The sequence below is a fragment of the Varanus komodoensis genome, unplaced genomic scaffold (assembly GCF_004798865.1).
Source record: "Varanus komodoensis strain SLA01 unplaced genomic scaffold, ASM479886v1 scaffold26, whole genome shotgun sequence".
Classification (NCBI taxonomy): Eukaryota; Metazoa; Chordata; class Lepidosauria; order Squamata; family Varanidae; genus Varanus; species Varanus komodoensis.
Window position 1 is genome coordinate 12,246,449 of NW_025335684.1, and position 22,047 is coordinate 12,268,495.

Sequence of the window (22,047 nt, forward strand, 5' to 3'; positions counted from 1 at the left end):
ATTGAGAGTCAGAAAACCTCGCCAACCTACTGCAACCCACCCAGAGATCTTTCAGGAGGTCCAAATCTAAGTTCAGGTTTAACATGGCTTGCCCTCTGGAATTGAACAGATTCAGAGAGACGGTAAAAAAGGACAAGGTAGGCTAGTCGTTCCTGCCCAGAGAAGATCTGAGCTGTCTTCCCCCGAGCTTCTTCAATTAACTGGCTCTCACCAGACCTTTCCTTCACTTTGCTCCTTGTTAAAGGTTTGTCATTACCGTGTTACTTTTAATAAACATTAAAAAAGACCCATGCACGCATGCACACATCTCTCCCTGCTCCCCCCACGCACACACAGAAGAGAACCTGTTGCCAAAATATACACTATACACAAGCGAGTCCATCCATTCACATGATAGGTCTATGTACAGAGTCTCTTAGATCAGTCTGCTGAGCGGAGTGCACAGGGAACCAATGGGCGGGAGAAGAGGGAAGCATGTATTAACAGACGTGAGCCTAAGCCAATCACGGTTTCAAGCACTTCCCCTTTTTCTCCCGCCTCTGCAGTTTCCGGAGGCGCCGGGTCCAGGCGTCCCGCCACTGGATCACCAAGCTGTTCTTGTCTGCCATTAGTCCTGGCCGGTCGGTGGGGTTTTCACTGATGCCCATGACTAGGTACTTCCTGCTGATTTGGATCTTGGGACATTTGCACGCCAAGTCCTTCATGTGAATCCACAGGAAATTGTCACCCCGTTTGACCCGCTCGTCCCTGCACTTGTAGACTGAGAGGATGTTGACAGTGAATTTGGCCCAGTTGGCCACTGTCTCCATGTCTAGGACGTTGACTTGGACAACTGAAGGGAGAGCATGAGAAAAGAGAGAGTTAAGAAAAGAGAGAGAGTTAAGCTGATGCCCAAAGTTTTTTTTGTCAATGCTCAGGTTTATGCCTTGGTAAGCCCTGCTGGCTCCTGGGTCTGGGAGAGAGGCTTGCCATCTCTGTGGATCACCTAGGCCTGGAGCAGGCTCAGAACAGTTTACTGCCTAAAGCAAGGGCAAGCTGTGTCTCCTCCTGCCCATGGAAGCCAATGATGGCCCAGGCTTAACTTCATTCCACCCAGCATAGGACCATCTGAGCTGCCGCCTTCCCTGTAGAATCCCCTGTCTTTAGAGATCACTCAGGCACCAGCATTGTTCTGCTTCTGGCACCAGTTTTTCTTTTCAGGAACCTTCCTGATTGATCAACCATGGTTTTTACTGGCATTCTATGTTGGTTTTGCTTTGACTTTTAGTGTTTTGATTTGTTCCTCTTACGGGTTCCCCCCATTTAATGTTTTGATGTGGAGCAGTCTATGTATGCCATGAATGAATGAATGAATGAATGAATGAATGAATGAATGAATGAAAAAAATGTAGTGTTCAAAGTGTTGTTGCACTATTGTGAGATTTTTCACCCATGCTCCAGGTGTAAATTGTGCACGCTGCTCCTTAGGCCATGGGAACCTTGGGGACTGCCATACATTATAAAAAGTTAGGAGCATCGAAAGCGGTCTTGTGCTTAGCCAGACTCTTGGACCATGTCACCCTGGTGCAGTTGACACGGGCTTGCAGCAGCAGCTCCTCAGGGCTTCTGGCAGGAGTTCTCTAGCCTGCCTTGGAGGTGCAGAGATCAAAGCCGGGTCCTTCTGCATTCCAGGCATGCAATCTACCACTGAGCTATGGCCCCTGGCAAGATGGTGGCGCCATGGAATCTCATTCCCACCACCCCGTACATTAGGAATTCCTGCAGGTTTTTGCCGTCCAGAACTCCCTATGTAGGGTGAAGCTGAGCCAAAGCCGGGGCTATAACGAAGAGACAGAGCAGAGGAAGCACCCTCACACCAGGTCACACCATCAGCCCCTCTAGCCCAGCTCTGTCAACACTTACAGGCAGCAGCGCTCCAGGATTTCAGGCATGAATTTTTCCAACCCTACTTGGTGGTGCCAGAAACTGAATCTGAGGACCTTTTGCATGCAAAACTGCTGCTGATGTAAGGCCCCTTCAAAATCCCCTGGAGGCTAGATGCACAAAAGCGCCTTTGACTTCAGAAGGACTACAGACCCACGGGCCCACAGCTTCCTCCTCAAGCGCCTTCCACCCACCTCCCAGCATCAGCCACTTGGGGCACCTGCCACATCACCATAGATCGCTTTTCTTATCTCCATGGGTCTAGCCAGCAGCCCTTTTATTTTTGCAGCACAGGGAAATGCTTCCCAGTGTTTAAAATCGTGCTTTATTTGTTTCATAGTGACGTCTTCTGGAGCCTGACTGATGAATGCTAAAAGGACTGCCTACATTGAATCTGATGGCAATTATCTGAAGGATAATTGTGCCCCTGCAAATGTGATTTCTCCTCCTCCTCCACCTCCTGCTTCTTCCTTCAACTGCACTGCTGCCATGTGAGCACTATTTCTACTGGCAGGCCTTTCCACCTTGCCAAAAACATCTATTCTCTTGGAGCCAAGGAGTTCCTGTGGAAGATCAATCACAAACCTCAGCCGCTTTAGCGATCCTCCCTCCACTCCAAAGGCTGAATGTTCCTGTGTCTGGGTGATTTACAGCCTCCAGTCAGGATGCCTCAGGCCCACACTTTGCACTCTTCCCCGTCCATTCAAGCCTTCCCCCCACCCCCCACCCCACACACCTCGCACAACAAGCGGAGAGAGAAAATGTTCTTTTTAACATATTTGGCAGACAGGGAGGGACTGTGGGTGGGGTGAAAGTGCACAAAATGTTTTTGTAGGTTCGGGGGCATTTTGTGTGCGCAAGTATGTGTGAATTCTCAGCTGGGCAGAAAAGGCAAGATTGGCAGCCTTTGGAGGCGGGGGCGGGGGCTGGAGCAGCCACAAGCACGGGGAACGTGCAGGAGATGTTCCTGGCTTAATTCAGGACAAGCCTTTGCCTCCGCACATTGTGCTCCGGGTCTGCCCATCCTGGCTTACCCAAGCTCAGCAGGAATCCATGATGATGCAGAACAGCTGTGCATCACTTAACCAGCCGGAGAGCATATGAAACGTACCTTCCTCTCACCTCTAAGGTGCCTCCAACTAGTCCCTGTGCATCTTGTGTGAAGGCAGGGGTCCACCACTGCCTCCCACTGCCGCCTGATTGTAAACAATTTAAAAAATCTCCCAAATTTCTATCTGTCGAAGGCCATGTTGAAGCCTTTTGCAACCCTTGCAGTGCTCAATATCCCCTACAGAGCCGCCCGGGTTAGCTTGAAGCCAAGCTAATTTTGCCACTGTTGGTACTTCAGAGTCAATTCAGACGCCCTGACTATTTTTTCATCACTATGGAGAAGTGTGGACTCCAGCCACAGCGGTGTCTGTGGCTGGAGTCCAGGAGACCAAGACACTCCCTGGGTTTTCCAACATCACCCACCCTTGAATGAGGGGTAAGGGCTTCATTAGATCGAGCCACACCTTGCAGGCTGCCTAGGTCTAATTCTGGGAAGCCCAAGCTTTTGATCAGCAGATTTCAACAATATGGCTGCCAGAGGTTCCTTCAGAAGTGTTTCCCCAAGCCAGAGGCAGAGGACAAATGAAGCACATGGCAAACTGGGCTCTTCCTGGCCTACCAGAGGGTAAGACTGGAAGAGAGATGATCCTGAAGATGAAATTCTAGATCTGAGTACTGGGTTTGTGGTGGGAAAGAAGCCCTGCCTTACCATAATCTTTCTTGCAGTACTTTTTCATGTTGATTTTGTAGTTGCCCTTGGCTGGTTTGCAGTAAGAGTCACAGTCTGCAGGGAACAGAAGAAAAGAGAATTAGAATGACTGTGATAAAGCAACTAGAGCAGTAGCAACCCCATCTCTGTAGCCACAATCGCTTACGGGATTGAGAAGGGATGAACACACCTGTCAGCTTCCATTTCTCCCCATTTCTCATTTTTCCAATTCTTAGTTCATGTCATTGTGACTTCAAAAGGTAAAGAAAAAATGCATGAAAATCTGTATCCATTTTTGTGCCAAGCTGCTTAAGATAAGCAATGTTTTTGCAAAACAGTTTTCCCTAATGATTTGTTTGTGTATGTTTTCCCCCCCCATTCATCTACACATTTTTAGACAATTTTCCAGTGTTATCCATGTTTGTATGCACCTTTCATTTGGACACTGCAATGAAAAATGCTGGGCCGCTTGAGCAACTGTGTTGCCACTTTGCAATTTGGCAAATGCCTATCAAAATCCAAACTGAATGAAGCTCTTCCCTTTACCTAGAACTGAACAATAGCCATAGATACCAGTTCTGGCAATCTATGCCTTAAATGCAGTCCCAGGTAAACTGTTGTATCAGTATAACAAACACTTAAATCAGAGACCTCAAGAAATGCTTTTATGATCAGGTTTCCGTCAGCACCTCAAAAAGAGCAATGCAGTGCCCTAAAACTTGCTTCAACCAGTTGAAACCAAACCAGTTTCGGCTGCTTCAGCTGTTGGACCTATTCATACATGGCAGCTGCTAAACTGGAAGCTAAAAATCAATTGAGAATGGCATCAATTCAGCATAAACTGATACTGTTGGGCAATTTCAAGTCAGTTTCATGGCTCCAAAGGATAAAATCTCACCATATTTGACCAAGATTTTCAGCACACTCATAATCCCATATGAAGAAGCTCCACTTTCCTGAGGTTTGGACAAATTCCATTTGTTCATCAGAGCAATTGGAAAAGGCCTTTAACAATTCTCCATCGTATTTGCTTGTAGAAAGAATTGGGAAAGAGTGATGCCGAGTACTCCCAGGTGTATTGGGAAGATGAGGGGTAGAATTCTGCTGCCATTAAAAAAAAAAAAATCTTTCTCTTCAGATATGTGTTGGCACAATTAATACTGAATGAAACTGATTGATGAAGGAACAAGAAGGATTAGCAATACTTGGGGATAAGGCATTTGCTTCCTTAAAGCAGTATTAAAAGAATCTTTAAACAGTCAATAAAACTGGACCCACAGCGTTGCCACTTGATTCATGGACAGAGAAACTTTTTGCCAGATATTCTCCAGGAGCATCTGACATTGCAAGAGAGGCCAGAAGAGAACTTTCAGCCAGCCCTTGTTTTGGATTACGGCTGCAAAAAGGCCAAATGCACCGGGGTTGAAGTACTAAGGAGCCCTTCACCACCACGGTCCCTTCCAGAAGTGCTGGACTACAACGTCCATGAATGGGTATAAGCACTGAGGAATGATGGGAGCTGTAGTCCCAACACATCTGTATGGTACTAGCATGGAGAAAGCTGTAACATGTCCCCCCATTATATTTTTCTATACCAACTTTCAAGGATTAAATAAATGGCTGGATTTTTAAGTCACCTGGAAGAACTGCTGCCAGTATTAAAAGGGCAATGATGCGAGAAGGTGAATGTGTGCATATGCATTAAAAACAGAAAAGTAGAAGAAAATTAACCAAATAAAAATGTGACCTTATTTCCTTTTTCAAGTGATGTGACAATGCCAATCTTATATAGATTTCTAGAAGGATAATGTACCATTTCATTGTGTGCTTTTGTTATGATTTTATTTTATTGATACTATTATATTTAATTTGTATTATTTATACTCATACTATTATATTTAATTTGGCATTACAGCTCTTATTTGTGTGTGTAATGCTTTAAGTTGGTTAAGACCTGTGGTCAAGACAATAACATCTCAGTTGGGCCTCAGCCCTCAATATGCTTTAATTCCTTTACTGTTTTGACTGTGAGGAGCTTGCCAAAAATACTGAGTCTTCTTTCAAAGTTCATGAGAAAAATGATTGCTCTACAACCCCCAGCACCTCCATCCAAAAATATTTCTCCACTGGGGGAAAAAATGTTGCTCACCTGTAACTGTTTTCTAAAAGCCTGTTATTTAAGCCACATGCCTATAACTAAGGATGCATGGAATATGTTAAACCCAACCTGCCTGTTCCTTGCAAATTGTTGGGTACCTTTCATTTCATCATCCTCTCATGGACAGGACTGGATTTTGTGAAAATGCGTTTTCACAAATGTGCACTCCCAAAAGTGTGCCAATCCCCCATAAAATGCAAATATGTCAATTTTCATGCTTTAGCTTATGGAGTGAAGCATGCGTTCAAAGTACATCTTTTTTTCTGAGAAAATTTCCATAAAATGGACATTCTAACGAATTTGTGATCCATAACTCCATGGAATTTGTGCAGTTCAAAAACAGCCAGCACACTGCAGAATCCATCATTGCCATCCAAGCTCATTGGAATCCATTGTGGATGTTTCCATCTCTAGCTATGACGGGAAAGGGTCGCCTCCTCCCATATGTACCTACCCAGACCCTGAGGTCATCTCTGGGGGTACTTCTCTGGGGTCACCTGCCAAAGGTGTGTGGCTACCAGAGGGAGGGCCATTTTGGTTGTGGCCCCCATTTTTTGAATGGATTTCCCAAAGAAGAGTGTCTGGCACCTTGTTTGTATTCTTTTCAGTGTCAAGGGAAGACCTTGATATTTTATTTTATTTATTTATTTATTTATTTATTTTTCGATTTCTATCCTGCCTTTTTCCTACAAAGGGCTCAAGGCAGCTTATACCTCCTCCTCCATCTTATCCCCACAACAACAACCCTGTGAGGTAGGTTGGGCTGAGAGTCTGTGACTGGCCCAAAGTCACCCAGTTAACTGGCTCCATGGCTGAGCAGGGACTAGAACCCAGATCCTCTGAGTCCCAGTCCCATGCTCTTAACCACTACACCACACTGGCTCTCTGCACATTTTGGCTGTTTAACTTTTAAACTTTTTGTTTTTCTAGATTCTCTTTTTATTCTGTAGTGCTGTTAGGCTTCTGTGTTGAATAATAGCGATTGCTACTGCTATTATGGTTCTGTTCTTTTAAATTATTTTTGTGCAATTCTCTTTTCAATGTTGCTTAATTTTAGCTTTTGTTAACTGCCCAGACTGCCTTGTCCGTTGGGTGGTATAAAAATGAAGTAAAGCAATAAATACAGTCCCAAAGGTGTGATTGTGCAGAAACACAGCATCAAAGTTCCATTTGCATCAGAGAATTCAAAGCAAAGAAAATTCTAGGATATCTTTCCAAGAGGGCAGGCCATTCTTCCAACATTTCATGGATAAATATAGGACCACTCCTTTGGATGAGCACTAGAACTAGCAACAGCTTCTCGAAGTCCAGCATAATGGCCAGTGGAGAAACCAACACAATACAGACTCAAAATGTAGTCCCAGAGCAAGGAAAGCAAGAACTAAATATATATCCAAATAGATAGCTCCAAATCACAACCGTATGGAATTACATAGGGGAATTTCATTTTCATTCACAAATGATTTGGGCTTTTCCCATTCACAACAGAACAGGAACTTTTAAAACAAAAGTCCATACAATCTTGAACATGCAATCACATTAAGCAAATGTGTTTTTGAAATTTAAAATACACACTTTGAAATGCACTAAGAAAAAGCATGTACATGCTTTAGTCAACAGGACAAAAGTCTGCACTTTTGAAAAAGTGCACTTTTGAAATCCACCCGCTTTGTTCAAAATATGTGCATTTCCTATTTGAACAAATCAGAAAGTGGGTCACAAATGAAAATGGGAGGGAGCCTAAATGAGTTGCGTCTGTGTAGGGAAATCCGGAGAGTTCTGAGAAGTTTTGCTTAGGAATCACCAAAAAAGGAATCGCCAGCCTAGAGGTCAGCTATTTGAATAAATTATGCACACACTAATGTAAATGTGTGGATGCAGACTGAAGAACTGTTATACTTTGGATAGAAATATCATTCACCTCCCCATAGTGGGGACGCCTGGAATGGGGCAGAACAACCTTCAACTAAAGGACACATCCAAATGGAGGATTGCCCTCTTGGCAGTCCTCCACAAACAGAGCTGTCCTTTCTAAAAGGAGAGGCAGGACCACCCTCATTCTGCATTTCCTTGCTTTGGTCCATTATTGCTTAAAATAGCCTTTTTTGTGTGCAGTCGGACATTGACCCATCTCGAAGTGCTGCCATAGCCAAAGCACCACTTGTAAAGGGGCTCCACGTTGTTAAATCCCAGTGGAAAAAACTGGGCGTAATCGCATAGCTAGTTCTTAACGGGCCAAACTAAACAATAAACACCAACTAGTAGAGCTAAAAGGGAAACAGCATAAAACTTGGGCTGGACGCGTGGTGGGGGAAGAAGCCATTCCTTGCCCTACTCGGTCTTAATGTATATACAGTGGTGATATGGCAAATCTTAAAGTGGAGACACTCAGAGGGCAAAACCCTCAGTCAAGGGCTGATTTCACTGTGGGTCCTTGTTGAAACATGGGTTAGTCTATTATCTGAAACCGGCTGCACTAATAGTCACGGCTTGTTAACCATGAACAATTCATGAAGAGGACCCATGGTTTGTTGCTGGGTGGTAAACTGGGGGTTGTTCACCATGATTAGCCGTCTCAGCTGGGTTCAGATGGCAGATGGCGGGTGGTTCAACAACACACAGTTCTGCAACAACCTTCGCTCAACCCATACTCAACCTACACTCGACCCATAATCAGCCCTTCATCTAGAACCAATCGCCATGCGAAGGAGAGTTCATATCCCCGAGTTCCAGCAGTTTGCCTCTCCACCAGCAGAAGCTCTTTTGTGAAGCTCATTGGTTGCCATTGGAGACCAGGCAAACCCCAAATACTTTGCATTTCAGGAAGGAATAATGTATTGGAGCTGGGGAAAAGTTCATTTCCACCCAGCTTTAGTGAGGTTTGCAACTAAGCTCAGCACGAACCAGGTGTTCGGAGGGCAGGGTGGGGTGAGCTGGCAGATGATGTCAGCACCCCCGCTTATCTTAAAGTTCCTCCGAGGCACCCCCGCAAGTCCAGGCTCCACAGGCCACCACCTGCATCCTCGTCTTGCGCCCTTCGGCCGGCCATTTCGATCGGGAGGAAGCAACCATTGTGCCAAAGAGAGTTCTCCTCCCCATGTAAATGCCAACCGTGAGCTGGTGGGCAATCTAGATTGCACGGGGGGCGGGGGGTTACATCTTCTTCTTGCACGTATGATCCTGACCCCGACATTCCCCATCCCCCCACCAAGTCTGCATGGACCAATCAGAGAACAACCCCACCACTGCCAATTCAGTGCTGGGGTCGTCTAACTGGGATTCATTTCACTGGCTGCCGGTGGAGTTCGGCATATTTTATTTATTTTATTTGGGATCTTTCTAGGCTTTCCAATCACTCTGAGTCTCTGGACGGTTCACAACAAAATCGATAAATGCAACGGCAGAGGCATACTTCCTTTTCTCTGAATTGCAGTCCGTCGTGTTGGCGTGGGCCAGCTGCTCTTTGCCTGGAAACCCACAGGGACGGCGGCAGCGGGAATAGGGATTATCCCCCCCCCCCCCGGTCTCTCCACCGCTGGCGGTGCAACAACAGGCTGGTGAGGTTCTGCCACCCACAAGGGGCTTCCTGAAATGGCCAGGTTCCTTTACCCACAAGCAGCGTGAAGGATGCCGGCTCTCCCTCTTCCTTGGCTCTCCCCGGAGTTCCCCTCCCTCCCTGCCTCCATGCACTTTGTTTTAGCAATAAAAGAAGAGAGACCGGAGAGAGAAGCATTTCCCCTCTCCTTTGTTCTGCTCCCGCCATCTTCCTCTGAATGTCTCAATTTGCCTTCTCTCCAAAGGTCCCATTTTGGCTGTGCTTTCTGGCCCCCAGCAAAGCCCGCACTGCCGCCCCTTCTGTCTCCCTCTTTTCTGGGTCCTCTCTGTGTTCCACGACTGGCTCCTTCTCTCCTGGAATCGGCTGCGCAGCCCCTGAAGCTCCCTGTTGTTTGTGACTTGCCAGTGATTTTGGAGACAGAGAGCCTGAGAAGGGCAGCAGGAAACAGACAACTTCTTCAATGTGCCAACTCCAAAAGGGAAGAATCCCAAAAAGAAACGTGAGCCCAGCTGGGCTTCAGTGGCTCTTGCCGTTTCCACCCCCGTTCCCTTTCTATTCTGGCTTTATGTTGCCTGCTCCAAATTTGTAATTGCTCAAAACGACTCAGCATGGAGCTAATTCTGCCCCAAAGTGGAGAGAGAAAAGCAATAAAGACTCGGTTGCCCCTTTCCACCTCAGTCAGGCCTGAACTGACCAGGCCTTTGTTCGCTTTGTCTTGTACTGCCATTCAGTTTTTATGAGGGAACATTCTGAGCCAAACTGCAGCAAGTTATAGGACGGTTGAATCCATGTGCGTTGCAGTGCTTTTTCCCTGCCCCTTTTAAATGGATACGTATCTGGCCCATTCCAAAAGCTGACCTCCTATTCACCCAGCACGCTCGAGACCTTCTGAAAAGGTGCTCAGAGTTCTGGAAAGCATGACTGGACGGAAAGGAAGGAAGGAAGGAAGCAGGACAGGCAGAAAAGGAAGAGAATTGTGGAGTCATATATTTTGTCATGCCCACCAGTAGCTTACAGATGGCATGAGCTTTCAACATTCCACAAAATGCATCCTCAGACAAACTGCAGGCTCAGCAGAGAAGCTGTCACCATCTTTTCTGGCAGGGAAAAGGATATCTCAGCCCAGTGCGTCTGTTTCAAGTTTTGTGTTGTTTTATACAGTCAGAAACAGTCACATGCTTATTTCCAAAAAGGGGAGCACCGGTTTATTTATTATTATTTAAATGCATATTCATCCTGCTTTCCCCCTGGAAGGAACCAAAAGGGGAAATAATCCTCTTTCTCTCCATTTTTTCCTTACAATAACCCTGTGAAGTACCATTAAAATGTACCTTTTACCTTTAACATTAACTTGACCTGGACTGCCGTCAAAATTACAGTTGTCCCCTGTAAAGTAGGACACACATGGCCATCCTACTCAAGAGGAAGTTTAAGTTCCACTTTCTCCTTTTCTGTACTGGGAGATTAAAACAATCCCTGAGCTGATAGGGTGGGAACTTTTCAAAAAGGAAAAAGGAAAGGCATCTCCCCAAGAGAGGATGCCCATTTGTCTAACACCTGCACAAGGTCGCGTATATATAGGCACACAATTAGAAATAATGCCTATAACTCAAGGGAAAACTGTGCATCCCAGTGGAGGGAGGCTGGGACAAGGTGTTCCGTGTACACCTTCGGTTGCTGTCCGGGAGCCAACTGCAGAGGGGCATCGTCAAAGCCCCTGGCCTCTCCCTCCTTGAGGTTCTTTGTGTTTAAACCAGGTGTGGCTTGGACACCTGTTCAAATAAAGAAATGTCCTCCGCCAGCTGTCCAAAACAGAGGGCGATCTTCTGCAAAGAAGGACACCCTATGAACAATCCAGGCCACATTCACAGCGGGGCAAGGCTGTCTGGTGTCCACAGTGATAGCAAGGGTGGCCCAGGGCGAACGCTTCTCGAGACTCAGCGCTCACCCTTGCCAGCCGTGCCTCAAGGTGGGACCTTGTCTTCCCTGCCCAGCGCTGCTTTGGACCCTCCCAAGCCCTGCTGCGGGCGCACTGGCTTGAGAGCCCCCTTCCGCTCAGCGTGCCAGTTCTCGGAGGGGGGAGACACATCCACCTCCGACAATGAGGTGATGTGGTGAGAGCATGGCAAGCTTCTGGGAGGAAGCGAACACAGCCCATCGTGCCAAGAAGCATTTCGTCGGCCATACATAAGCGCGCCAGAGCAGGACCCCGCAGTGCTGCTCACGGAACTGCACCTCCTCCCATCCACGGCACCCTTGATAAATGGGACGACACGTCGGCGGCACCCGCCAGCTCTGGACCGCTCTACCCCGACCAAACAGAAGAATGTGCATAGCATAAATAAAGCTGTCAGAGAGCGCAAGGACGGAGACATGTGCACTGGGAAGGCGAGGTTATGTTTTGTTGAGTCTTCATTTGCTATGGATAATTTTTTTTCTGCGAATGGTTGACTATATTTGGCATTACTGAGCCTCTTGCTTAGTCTAGCGTTGCAGAGAGAGGGAGCGAGAGATGGATCGCGAGCCAACGACACCCAGAAAGACACACCATTTCTCACGGCTTTCTCGCGGTGGCCTCTGGAGCAGCAGATGATGTCGGTGTCATCTGAGCACGTCCAAAGCCTGGCGATCGCCTGCAAACGCAGCTGGTTTATGCCACTCCGTTTCAAAAGCTGCACTCGGCACTGCTCTTTCCCCCAGCCCCTCAGTGGGAGGAGCAACAAGGCTTCTGGTCCATGCTGCAGGTTTGCATGGCAATAATAGGCGGCATGGTCAAGGCTCTCGGTTCAGTGCTGCCCCTGCTCTGACATGGGCGCTTCGCTCTTCTTGGAGGGCTGCCCCTTCCTCAGCTCTGACAGAGGGTAAGAGAGAGCTTCGAGGCTGAGCTGCAGGCAGGAGTCACAAGTGAACCAGCAGCCAAAAGGTACACAGCAACACAGCAGAGCCAGGCAGACCCAAGCTTTCTTTTCCCAGCCTTCCTGCCCCATCTGGACACTGCGGGGCTTGAAAGCAGTTCAGTGCCTGGCAGATGTTCCAAGCTGATAGTTCAGCCCGTGGGAAAACTGCAAACAAAAAGGTTCTCAGTTCAAGTCCTGCCAGCAAGAGCAGGACTTGAGAAGCAAGTTCAATTGCACTTTAGGGGAGGGGGGAAGGTTGCACTTCTGGCTTGGCCGGGCCTTCTGATTTCCCCCTTCCCCAGTCATGAGAGCTGCCTGGAGAGGCCGTGGGCTGTCCCACACTAGAGACATTAGAGAAGAAACGGGGCAGCCATCTGAGTGGGATGGTATGACTTGGTGTCCTGGAACAGCAGGGAGGTGGATTCAATGGCCTTCATGGCTCCTTCCAACTCTACTCTTTCATGAGTCTATGAGTCTTTGAAACTTGTGTTTTTTACTCTTCAAATCTGCTGGCTTTTGGTGGTCCGGTTGCAGCAGTGGAGCTGCACTAGGGTGCTGCTACTGTTCTTCTTCCCAAGAAGCATTTCCCAGCAAAACTGGTGGCTTTCAGAAGCAGTAACAAAATGCGCTTTAAAAAGGAAAGAACAATAGCAGGGAAAGATGAGAAGCATCCTCTGCAGACCAAAACGGAAATGGAAGGATGCAGAGCTGTGTGGCTCAGTGTGAAGGGTGTGTGACAAGTTTGTGATGGATTTTTCTGCAATGGGATTGCCGGCTCAGTTTTCATAATGAAAACCAATTCCTATGCTCAGCATGCTCTCAGAGGCACTCTTGTCCCTTAAGTATAAGAGTATCTTTTACACCTGCCTCCAGTTAGTGGAGTGCAGAGTTCTGGACTGGTAAAAAAACTGTTAATCCTGCTGGCCTGACATTCATCCACCTCCAGTTGGCAGCAGCGTTGCTGAAAGAGGACAAAAGGGGCCATCAATTTGCCCATGCGAAAGAAGTTCAAAAGTTATGTGCAAATTTGGAAATAATAAGTATAATTCAAATAGTTAAGCAGTGTATCTCAGGATAGGGGGGAAGACTGAGGGTCCGATCCATGTTTCTGTTGAATGTGGTGCCCGGGCAGTTTCAAGGCCCACAGGTTCTCCCTTCTTAGGACTCTTTGATTTTAACAAGACTTGGGTGTCTCTTTCACTAAAGGACACCTTTCGACAGAGGGCAGTCCTTTGCCAGCTCTCCAAATAGAGGACTGACCTCTACAAAGTAGAACCCCCAGCCACCCTGGCTCTCAGGTGCAAGAATTTTCCACCCCAGACCACCTGAAGGTTGTCTGTCTGGGTGGCCAGGACTGGAGATGAGCTAAATGGAGTGGTGGCTTGGTTTGGGTAAAGATCCTGACTTTGCAAGGAGCGATATTTTGGAACTCCTCCTTGTGGCTTTGCTGTGTCAGAGCTCCACGCCAGAGCGAAGATAGGTTGGAGATCAGAAGAGGGGGGCTTGGAGAAAGAGAGACCTGATTGTTGGAACGGCTCTTTTGCAAACAAGAGACGAAGCCAGAAGGAATTGCCAGTGATCTAAATAGAAGAGGCACTGCCAGAGGGCTTTGCGGCCATAAATCGTTGTCCTTGTTTTGTGCAATCGTATGATATATACTTTAAGTGTCACAAGATGTAAACTAGTCCTCTCGGTTAGAAAAACATGGTTTTTGTTTTCCTTTTTTTGGAGGAATAGATTTGGGCAATCTCTGGTGAAAGGCTTCAGTGGGGAAAAGGCTTTTGTAAAGGCCTGGACATTATTTATAAAAGCTGTAACATTCCCTCCCCCATCAGGGTGAGCCTGTGGCAAACTCCTTTCCCCCAGTCCAGTGCTCTGAGCAGTCCCGTACCCATGCCCTCCTGCCCGAAACAGGCGGGGCTTCCCAGCAGGGAAATGGAACAGGGCACACAGCAGGAGCCCATCGGGGGACCTTAGTGAGGCAGGCTACACCTGGCCAAAGCAGCAGGGTCACCTGCAGCACCACCTGTGGCCCTCACTTCTGCAAGGCTGAACCCAACGCCCATTTTCCGGGCTGTGTCTCAGCCCCAAAGCTTGAGGTGTTGCTTCGTATTCCTCTATTTCTATCACTCTCTCCTGGAAAAGGCAAAGTGTGAAGGCAGAGAGGGATCGTAGGCTTCTGACGCTTGTCACTGGTGGGGTGAGAATTGGCATCTATGGGAATCGTTCTTCTGCACAGCCACTGGGTCAAGGAGAGACTGAATTTGCAAAAATGGGGAGGTAACATTGGCCAAGGGGGTGGGTGCTAGTCCGTGCCCGGCCACATGATGCTCCCTCTTCCGGATCAGGCCACTGGAGCCGCAAGCCTTGCAAACTCAGCTTGGCATGCCAGCTCAGAGGGGGGAGAAAAATCCACCGGCACTTGTGAACCGACTCACAAACTGCAGCCTGGTTACATGGCAGTGTTTGCTCCTTCCGTAGAGAGCAAATGTATGAAAGGATGTGGACATTACAGGGAATAATGTACCAAAGCACTTTATTTTAGGGAGAACAAATGCATTTTGGTCAGGGAAAAAAGCAAACAAAATGCCTGTTTGAGGGGCAGGCGGAAGCAAGCCTAGTTGGGTAAATACAGACAAAAGCACATGTGGATTTCGTCAAGGTTTGAAAACCGAGTCATAAACTGAAGAAGAAGTGAGATGGGCCAAGCAGAATGCTGAAAAAGGAGAAGCTGAGCAAAACTGAAGTTTGACAGGTTTGGCTACCCCTGGGCCAACACTTTCTGCTCCTGGAAATGCTCGCTTAAGCTCAAAGGAGAAAATATTCCGAAGGTACGAATGTATTTGAACAGCAACTTTGAGCAGCAATTGCAAGAGAGGAGTCAGGACTGGCACTGCGATATGTGAGACGTGGAGTTGAGCTCCCTCCCCAAGGCCATCCCCCCAGTGGGAATCCCCCCACTCTGGCCGCCCCACAAGCATCAACCCCAGGGGGCAAAGGGCATCAGGAACATGGCACGGTGGGGAGACACTGCCCCTCCTGCGCGTGCTGCCACCCCAGGGCTGATGCCACCCACCTGGATGGGAGGCGAACCCCTTCCACAGCAGTCACACACTCAAAATGCATCCATGCATTTATTGTGGTGCTGGTGATTGTGACCCTCCTATGCCGTCTTTTTTCTTCTTCCGAGGCAGATGACCTGCTCCTTCTCTGCCTCTGCCTCTTTCGTCCTCACAAGAGCCCTTTCCAGTCACTGAGGCTGAGAGTGAGCGTCAGGGCCTGAATGGGGACTGGGATGCTTCTTGCCACATGAGCTTGTCCGATCCTTGGGATCTTCATGGAAGGCCTTTCTCCAAGTCCCTCCCCACAACGACGGGAGCAGGGAGAGGGCCAGGGCAAGGCCTTCCCTGCAGCAGCGCCGCCCCCCCCCCCCACCTGTGGAATTCACTTCCAAAAGACATCAACCAGGCACCCTCACTTTTTCCTTTTAGATGCGCCTTGAAAACATTTTTATTTCAAATCTGCTTTGGTGAGTGAGCTGGTTTTATGATGGGCTGTTACACTGGTTTATTATTGCTACTGCCACATCGAGAACTTTAGCTGCCAGACCATTTGATTTAGAGTGATTGCTTTAAATGGTGTTATTATTAATTGAATACTTAATTTTATTGTTCTTTGTTTTCTATTTTTATATAATTACATATATTTTATAAAATTATATTTATTACTCTGTTGTTTAAATTGAAGTGTTTTTAATCCAGTGTTGTACTATGTAAGCAACCCTGAGAGCTTTTTGAACTAAGGGGGTGCAGCATAGAAGTATAATTAATTGATTAATTAAAATGGAATGTATATCTCCCAAGTTCCGGCCCAGCATTGTAACAGCTACAGCACAACTGGCTCTCTAGAACCTCCTTTGGCCCTTAGGTATTTTGCTACAGTCCTCTGTGCCCTTAGGCAAAATTCCTGCACATCGATTCCTGTGAAATGTGCTCAGGGAGAAACTGCAGCCAGGGGAGTTGTTCTCTTCCTCGAGTTTGCTCCTATTTTTATTTATGTGTTTTCATCAAATTACAGTATTTGCACTCTGCTCCATATCCTGGCAAATTCTAGAGCAGGGAGCAGTGAAAGCTAAAAACAGTTAAATAATAAAAACAAAATCTAAAGAACAGGCAACATCAAAAGTGTGGCTGGTGAGCAGGAAAGGTTCCCTGGGACAGAGAGCTTACCTGTGTTGCCAAAAGCAGCACCCCATTGGTGCCCGGGGCAGGGAATTCCACAGGAACGGGGCTACCACACGGAAGGCCCTTCTCCTGGTGGATTCCAGCCCAGCGTTAGGTCTGCGTTGGGTCCACCAGGACAGCATCCCCCAGGGACCTCAGCCTGGCGGCAGAGCAGGTGCTGCTCTCTCGGGTCTAACAGCTGGGCCCAAGTTGTTCAGGGCTCTGTCATTCATAAAGCCTCAAGCCTGGCCCAGCAGAAGGGAGGCAGCCCTCGCAGCTCCTTCGGTGGGGAGTCGCATGCTGAAGGGGTGCTGGGCCCGAGAGCCACTGAGCCATGGCTTCCTGCGCTCGCCCCAGCCTCCAGGGCAGCCCCAAGGGCAGCCCCACACAGGGCCCCTGCAGGGACCCACTGCGACGGTCCTGGCAGCATCCTCTCATGCGGCCCCAGGCATGAAGCTGACTGCACTTCCACCTTGATGTAGCAAAGAGCCGCTCCAGGTGTGCGTGAGCATGCAGAGAAAGGAAATCAGAGCGGGAAAAGTGCGTGGGGGAGAAAGGGTTACGCCCCCTTCCCTTCTCCCCGGGGCCACAGCAGGAATCCAGACTGCCCCCCGCCCTGCCATGGCCATTTAAAGCTGGCAGCGCAGGGAGCTGCTGATGTCCTCTGCTGTGCTTTGGCCCTAAGACCTTCCTTTTTAGGAAGGCTTTTGTAGACTGTTTACCGCAGCTGGCAATGTTTTGAGCAACACTTCATGCTGTAATTTTATCTTGTCTTTGGGAGCTGCTTTATTGCTCTGTTTATCAAGCCTGTATGTATTTTGTCGTCTTTGATTGCAAGAGGCCTTTAGCTGGGAATTAGAGTGTAAGCAATGAATTGTGCACACATTCAAGGTCGCAGCACATCAGTTTTTATGTGTGTGCACGCACACCCCTACACATGTGTGCAGCTTAAAAGGAGGATGAGCTTCCAACGCACAACTGGTTTTTGGTTTTGATCTGCAAACAATGCTGCTCTTGTTCTAATCAGGCAGCAAAGGAAGCAGTCCACCTGTTGGCTGATTCTTTGGCCGTCTCGGCATGTTTTATCAGGTGCACGGAGCCAAGTTCATGGACACAACTAGGTTAAGAGGAGAAGACGCACCTCTTCTGACTGTGTGGGCATCAGAAATACAACTACTGTGATGGCGGTGGGGAGGTTCCTACTCATGTATACAGAATGTTTGGTCTGGGTCCTGTTTGATCTGTAAGAGGCAAAAATTTAATTTTTAGTTTGAATTTCTCCTTAAAAGGACCCCTTTTGCTTGTAGGAGGGGATGCTTTGGAGACCAGAAGCAGGAAACCTTTTCAGGTCTGGGGGCCAGATGGGTCGGGAGGGCATGAGTGATGTCTGGGGGTAGAGATGGAACCCTGGCCGCTGGACCACAGCCAAAGTGCTGGCTAGATTCAGAAAGGGAAGAGGGAAGGAAGGAAGGAAGGAAGGAAGGAAGGAAGGAAGGAAGGAAGGAAGGACAAAAGACATAATGATTTTCACAGCTCATTTAATAAAAATGTGTCTATGAAAGGCAGGAAATGGTTTCTGGAATTGGTAACTGAAGAATATTTTTAAGTATCAGTTCTTATGCAGAATATTCTTCCAAGGCTATAAAATTAATTTCACTCCCTATTTCTGTAATACTCAGAAAGGGAACATGGAAAAAGAACAGCTTCCTCTGATGTGGCCGGAGGTTGATGGTGCTAATAGTTTTCCGTGCAAGAGGCACAGAAAAAGAACACGGGGCTGTGTGGGGCCCTGTGTCCACCTGGGCTGCAAACCACGCATGGGGGGTGTTTGTGCTCAGCGGCCCAGAACGCTCGCGTGTGCCCTGCTGTGGAAAGGCGCTGCGGGGTGGGAGGCAGTCCGGGATCGTGCTCATGCCTCCCCGTTCTCGGCTTGCTGAGGCAGCCGGTGCAGCTTGGGGGGGAGAGTGCTGGATGGGGGACCAGGCGATCCGGGTTCTGGTCCCCACTTGGCCATGGAGCAAACCAGGGCAGCTCGGGTCAAGCGTGACTTCCCTGCCTTCCCCGGGAGGTGGTTGAGCCCCATCGGTGCGGGTGTTCAAGGATAGGCTGGATGTCCACATGGCGGGCATGTTGTGAGCGGAGCCGGCTGGTGCCGGAGGTCAGACTAGATGGCCTGGGAGGCCCCTTCTGACTCGCTCTGTTTTCTGTGTTTCTATGACTCAGCCCTGGCAGCTCAGAGAGTTGCCCTGTGGCTAAATGGGAATGAAGAGGATAGTGCGTCCTCCACACACTGTCTGGAGTTCAGGCAGGCTATCTGTGTAACAATCAGCCAGTCCTCCTCCTGGCTGCTCTTTAGAAGGCCAGATCCTGAAGAGGAAACTCAAATATTTGGGCCACCTAATGAGAAGGAAGGACTCCCTGGAGAAGAGCCTGATGCTGGGAACAATACATGGCAAAAGAAGAAGGGGATGGCAGAGGATGAGGTGGCTGGATGGAGTCACTGAAGCAGTTGGTGTGAGCGTGGGTGGACTCCGGGAGAAGGTGGAGGACAGGAAGGCCTGGAGGAATGTTGTCCATGGGGTCGCGATGGGTTGGACACGGCTCCGTGACTAACAACAACATCTGTGTAACAAACAAAACTCTCCATACATTGGAGGGGGGGAGTTCTGCTTGGGGTAGGGTGTGGGGAGTCATGCTTTTAGCTGAACTTTAAAAAGTGTCGTAGGACATAGCTGAAGTTTCTCAGATACGGTAGATCGAAGCCTTTTAGGACAGTGGTGTCCAAACTAGTCCGCAACCCTAAAACCCTCATGGCAAGTGCAAGTGTGCAGCCTGCAGAGCAGCAGGACCACAGACTGCTCCTTTCTTCCATGCAGGTTTCTAAGGGAATGAAGGGCTACCAGATAATGTTAGGAATAGAAGGAGAGACATGGGGGAAGCAGCAGCTGCCCATTCGCTCTTCCTGACCAAGGACTGGGGCCAGGATTAAGGCACATGGCTGGTGACTTGGGCACCCAGAGCCGTTTCGTCAGGCTGGTGGAGCTCCCCTCCCAGAACAGAACCGGAGGCCATCCCAGACCGTGCTGTTTCCATGGCTAATGCGGAGGGGGGAGAATAAGCGCACGTCCTCCTGGAGACCAAGACACGGGTGAAAAAGAGCTGGTTTCACCGGACGCATCCTCAGTCAGATGCTCCTCAGAGAGAGGAAGATGAGCAAGCAGGTGGCGTGATGGAGAGGGGAGCAAGCCCAGGAGCCCCTGCTCCATGGGTGGTTGCCCAACCGTGTCTCCTGCCCGTGGCTCCAGCCCCGCAGCCAAAAAACACATCCTGCCAAGGGCCCCCCCTGCATTTCCCTGTTGCCCACAGTCGCCTGGCCTCTTACCACTGTTACTCTCAGGGATGACCCCAAAGAGTGATGTGGCTGAGCAGTGGGTCCCTCAGCAGCGTTGTTCTTGCTAGGGATGTGTGAGGGATCCGTTGGGTTCCCCAAGCTCAGCTCCCTGACTACTCCGCATTGCAAAGGCCTGAGCCCAGGTCCCTGGCATGCGTGCCCAGCCTTCGCAGCCTCTCCAGGGACGGAGCCCCTGTGCCCGGTGCAAGCAGCGCCCCTGCCGCACACCCGGGGAAGAAGATTAGCCTCTGGGAAAGGCATCTGGTGCGGCCCCTGCAGCGCCACCCTTCTGCTGGGGGTGCAACCAGCATCCATGGACTTCGGCTTGGCTTGGCTTGGCTGGCCTTGCAGGATTGCACCCAGAATGAGAGCAAGCCCGTGAATGCTTGAGGCTTGGATTCTGAAGGGGTGCCTCCCAAGCCTAGTGCTTGCGGTCACATGAGTTCCTCTGGCTTCCAGATTACTTTCTCAGGTGTTGCTTTTGGTATTACTGGAGCCATTGCAGAGGAAACTGGTGGAAAGGGACAATGCAGGGCGATTCTGCAGTAATTCCTCTGTCCTCCTGGACAGAAAGGGGGCTGGATGGCCATCTTTAATGGCCGCACCCTCCCTCCTACTTTATCCAATGCACCAGTGCAGGGGTTTCTTGCACACTAAGCAGGATTTTAATCGCCGTGGAAGCATTCAGGCAAGCATCCCTTCCCCCGTGAACGGGACGGGAGCGTGACTTCTGCTAAGGTGGAACGGCTCCTGTTGCAAAGAGAAGACTCCAAGCCTGAAACACTTGTTTGGCCATCACTGACGCTGAGAGCCAGTGGAGGTGCTGAGTACCAACAGGACTGTAGCCAGAATGGGACCGTGTAGAAACAAGGCGGAGAGGCCAGCAGGCTTGAGGGAGTATTTTTTTTTTAAAGAAATACTTATCGCTCCAACTATCCTGCATGCCTCAGGAGATCAAGCATATTCAGTAGCCAGAATATTCAGTGTAGGTTGGAAAAGAAAAGCAAAACAAAAGAAAAGCACAGACTGTATGTGGGAGGATGGAGAATCCCCAAGACAGGTATATGCTTCCCCAGCTGCTCCTTTTGGGTCTGTAGCTTCTCTTTTCCCTCCCTCTGCAACTTAAGCAGTTTTTTAAGGAAAGAAATGGAAAGAAACCAAGCATTTAATTCCAATTTCATTCATGTGTACGCATTTCAACTTGCATTCATTCAATAGAAATTGTGATCTTTTCTATTCATTTTGCTTTTTTTTTCAGATAGAATTATTGAGCAACCCTTGCGACTTACACAGCGGTACCCTGTGCTAACCCATTTGTGTTTGGACGCGGAAGACATTGTCCATCTCACTACATTTCATGTTCCCCTCCCAGCTGCAAGGGCAGCAAAGTAACCTTCATTATATGAAAACACTCTCCTTCCTCCTACAGCACCGAGGACAAAATTCCACCGGATTCTCCCTTAGACTCCTCTGGAACTTTCGCCAGATATTCATGGTGCCCTATTCATTTTCCCTGTACAGGGAAATTCTCTGTCTCTGTCTCTGTCTCTGTCTCTGTCTCTCTCACACACACACACACACCAGGGGGACGGGTGGAGCTCGTTTAACATTTTCTAAGTCTGGGCTGTTCACCTGCATTGCAGAATAAAAGCTTTATTGGAACAGAAGGGGAAAATGAGATTAGAAACAGGCACCAATAAAACGCTCTCCTCCCTCACCCGGCCACAGTGCCCGAACCTTCCATTGCTTTCCGCCACTCACAGCTTGTCAAAGCCAGCCTCTCTCATTTGCCGTTTTCCTCTCCCAAAATCCATACCCTCAACCTTTATGTCCTTCCCCTCCCTACTTCCATCCCTTCTTTCTACTGCCTCTGAACTCCTTTTTCCATTCTGTGGGCCAGCGCCTTCTGCGCCACCAAGAATGATCTGAATGTGCCGAACTCGGCAGGGGGACCCTGCTCTGTGGCATCCGTCCAGGTGGGCATGGAAAGAAATATTTGCCATTTGCATGAAAGAGTGTGAGCAAGGAAGAGAGACGGGCAGAAAGTTGGTGCTGGCATTATGAAAGACGGCAGGAACAAGGCCTGCGCTCGCATGCCTGCAAACCGGTGTTGGAGGAGCACAGCGGTGCCCTCGTGCTT

The 22,047-nt window shown here is 48.8% G+C and overlaps 1 protein-coding gene across 1 annotated transcript in view; it reads right to left on the minus strand.

Moving 5' to 3' along the window:
* Positions 1 to 503: 503 nt before the first annotated feature.
* The window catches only part of NTN3 (netrin 3), an 89,640-nt gene continuing 68,096 nt past the window's right edge, over positions 504 to 22,047 (minus strand). The window contains exons 5-6 of the mRNA XM_044433548.1: positions 3,683 to 3,757; positions 504 to 832 (exon numbers count right to left, since the gene is read on the minus strand). Coding sequence (XP_044289483.1) covers positions 504 to 832; positions 3,683 to 3,757 — 404 coding nt within the window. The remainder of the gene's footprint in view (positions 833 to 3,682; positions 3,758 to 22,047) is intronic.